Source organism: Grus americana, chromosome Z, assembly GCF_028858705.1.
Source record: "Grus americana isolate bGruAme1 chromosome Z, bGruAme1.mat, whole genome shotgun sequence".
In the NCBI taxonomy this organism is placed as follows: domain Eukaryota; kingdom Metazoa; phylum Chordata; class Aves; order Gruiformes; family Gruidae; genus Grus; species Grus americana.
In genome coordinates this window covers 29746446-29749532 of record NC_072891.1, presented here as the reverse complement: position 1 = coordinate 29749532, position 3087 = coordinate 29746446, and the positions used below count along the sequence as shown (strand labels likewise).

The following is a 3087-nucleotide window of genomic DNA, read 5'->3' as shown; positions in this document are numbered from 1 at the left end:
CATTAATTTAATAGTAAAATACCAGCTATTAGTATGCCAAAATAAAACAAATTACCTTGAAAGGCACATGATACATAAATAATCAGTTGCAACAAATTCCAAACAAAAGCCGAGTTAATAGGTTTCCCAAGTCCGCTAGTGTTACAAAACCACAAATGAGGACTTTCAGCCAAACCTCCTTATGAGGCACAAGACGTGAGATTGATAACAGCATAATGCTTAGTTTGTCTTGCAGCATAAGAGACTCCTATTGACAGTGATGTTGACTTTTATAAGATACATCTGATCGTTTCTATCTCTATGGAGATTCATTTTGCCTTGAAATACCGAGTACCTTTACATATGTGTATATATATCCCCTCCAACTCCACTCAAACACACAAATGGTCAATGTTCTCCTGGGCAATTTCACCCTACGTGATGTGCTATTAGGGATCACTGACACACATCTTCCAATTCTCCCCTCTTCACAGATGCAGGATTTTACCCACTGCCTGTCTCAGATATTCTGACAGGCATTGCTCTTTCTGAGGTCCCCTGGCTCTCCGTATCCTGTTGGTAACTGTTTTCTTGTGTGGATGGATGAGAATTTGCCTTCCTTCCAGGGTTTGAGTCTTGCTCAGCTGTTTGCTGCTGCTGTAGCTGCCACACAGATAATTCATAAGGTGGTGGCCGCTCCTGCTCATTAATTTCACTGATAAACTCTGCGCTGCTTTCACTGTACGGAGGCAGAGGGATATTGATGACTTCTTGCTGTTTTAACATGGAGGCAACTGGCAGTGGGGAGGTCTGTTTTTCAGGATCTGTGCTGTCTTCATAGGAGGGGGGATAGAAGTCAGGCCTGAAAAGCAAACCAAAAAGAAACACATCGTGGTGAAATGCGACTTATCTCAGAGAGCTTGTTTAGATGCTTTGTCTGTTATGTTTCCAAAGTTTAGATGAGGCTTAAACTGTAAATGGAAACCTAAGTAGATTTAGATCAATGGAGCATATTAATATAAACCAGCTGGCATATCTGGGATCATTACCTGTGTCTTTCTGCACAATGTTTTATGAAAACGCAGCATTCTAAAAAGATGAGCCTTCCCCATGAGAGTTCCCTCCCATGGCATACAAACACTCATGCTTGTGAGTATCTCAACAAGTGCCTAAGAAAAGTTCGATTTGGAAGAAGAAATAGATCACTGTCTGAAGTAGGTTAAATTAGTGACTTATGTGTTATTACAATAATAATTGTTTTCCACAGTTTTAGAATACATTTTGCATGTTTCTGCTTATCTAACTAAAATTTGCTGAATGTTGTTCTCATAGTGTTTTTGGAGCACCCATTCTCAGTGTTTCTGGTGTGGTTTCCACAACAGTCCAGGAGAAGTAATTTGTATCCAGTGACCCTGTAAAGACTTGTGTCAGGCTTAGTGCCAATCAGTTTAGGAAAGTCTGTCTCTCAAGGCATCAGACTTTGCTCAGAAATAACAAGGACAATTACGCAAGAAAACTTTAGCAGGGACCATATAGGGAACTGAAGCTCCCTGAATACCTCATTTGTAATAGGTAATATGAGCACACATCCCACAGCAGCACATCTGGAATTGTCTGTCTGGATGGAACTAACGATGCTCCTGCAGGAGCTCCATGAAGTCGGTGTAGCTGCACCTGCTCCGTCCATGTATGGCTTAGGACCACTCTGTGCACCCTGCCACGTTTCCTGTAGTACACTTTACCTTACGTATTGTTTGCACAAATTGCTGTTTGCCCATTGCTGCTTGCTCTAGCAAATCAAATTTCAGACTACGGTTCTCTCCACAGAAATCTAACAAAATGGCTACATATTTTTTATTTTGTAAAAACCTTGTATGGCTTCTTTCTTCTCACAATATGTTTACAAAAGAGCATCCCTCCCTCCCAATTCAGCAGCAGCAGCCTGTAACACATACCTGTCTATGGTGCTGACACGTAGCTCTCTACAGCTGGAATTCTGAGTTAGGATGTTGCAGTGGCCCCTGTATTTCAAGACTTCATGGAAAGTGCTCCAGAAAATGCCAGTCACAAGGAGAAAGAACCCCAAAGCTAATAGGCAATAAACCACCAGCTCATTATTTCCACATCTGCATGTGGAGGAACTTGTGGAAACACAAAGGACTCCCAGACATATTGTGGAGAAACCAAATAAGAGCACAAAAAGACGAATGAAGGTAAAAACACCTTTTGGCATCTTTCCCAGCAGACGCAGCGCTTGGTTCCTGTCCACTGTTTTTTTGCTGGCTGTCTCAGCTATGCTTCTCATCTTCATGCATTGGTATTTTATACACTTCAGCATCAACTGGCCTTTGGACAATTAAGAGAAACAGGCAGTTTTAAGATACTCATTAACTCTGTGAGATACTCATAATCTCTTTTGAGATTAATTTGTAATCTTAAACCTACTTTAAGAAAGGAAACAGAAACTTCCTGCACCATTCCTTTGCACTCCGGAGTGCATACTGAGCTGCTGCATTTGTTGCGTGTTACAGTTTGCAATGGTTTACATACTTGGTTAGTTTATGAAGGAGACCTGTATTTGTTTGTCTTAAAGAACCCCAAACAAGAAACCATAAAAACAATGTTCATAACTCCCTGTTAAAAGTCTGAAGGGTAAATACACTTCTTTGCTAATCATGCATTTTCATCTTTCATTGGATTTTGATCACCTTTTGTCTTTAACACGTTATGGAACTATGTTGATATTTTTATGGTCCTTTGATTGGATGGGGCTTTGGGCAACCTGGTGTAGTGGAAGGTGTCCCTGCCTATGGCAGGGGGGTTGGAACTAGATGGTCTTTGAGGTCCCTTCTAGCCCAAACCATTCCATGATTCTATGATTCTATGAATTTAATATATAAAATGACAGAAATCAAAATTGCATAATATCAGAAAAGGATATGGGCATACAAGAAATCTCCTTTGTCTCCAGGTTCAATCGTACTCTGATTCCTTTACTATTGTTCTCTTCTCTCTTCCAGCAATTTTTATTGACTGATTTTCAAAAGGGTCAGTGCACAAAGCTATGCAGGAACACCTATACTCAGTTGCCCAAATATACTTAGGCAT

The 3087-nt window shown here is 40.6% G+C and overlaps 1 protein-coding gene across 1 annotated transcript; it reads right to left on the bottom strand.

Annotated features, from left to right (window-relative positions):
* TMEM252 (transmembrane protein 252) lies at positions 1-2284 on the bottom strand. The gene is made up of 2 exons (XM_054810075.1): positions 1935-2284; positions 1-841 (listed from the first exon to the last, which is right to left on the bottom strand). Exons 1-2 carry the CDS (start codon positions 2282-2284, stop codon positions 484-486), a joined length of 708 nt encoding a protein of 235 aa, XP_054666050.1. The 3' UTR covers positions 1-483.
* Between the last annotated feature and the right edge of the window lie 803 nt (positions 2285-3087).

Bases quoted from the DNA above. Each gene is read 5' to 3' on its own strand.
- TMEM252 (XM_054810075.1), bottom strand. From the start codon at position 2,284: ATGAGAAGCATAGCTGAGACAGCCAGCAAAAAAACAGTGGACAGGAAC. The intron at 842-1,934 runs GTATGTGTTACA...TTTGCTTTTCAG, and splicing joins CGTGTCAGCACCATAGACAG to GCCTGACTTCTATCCCCCCT.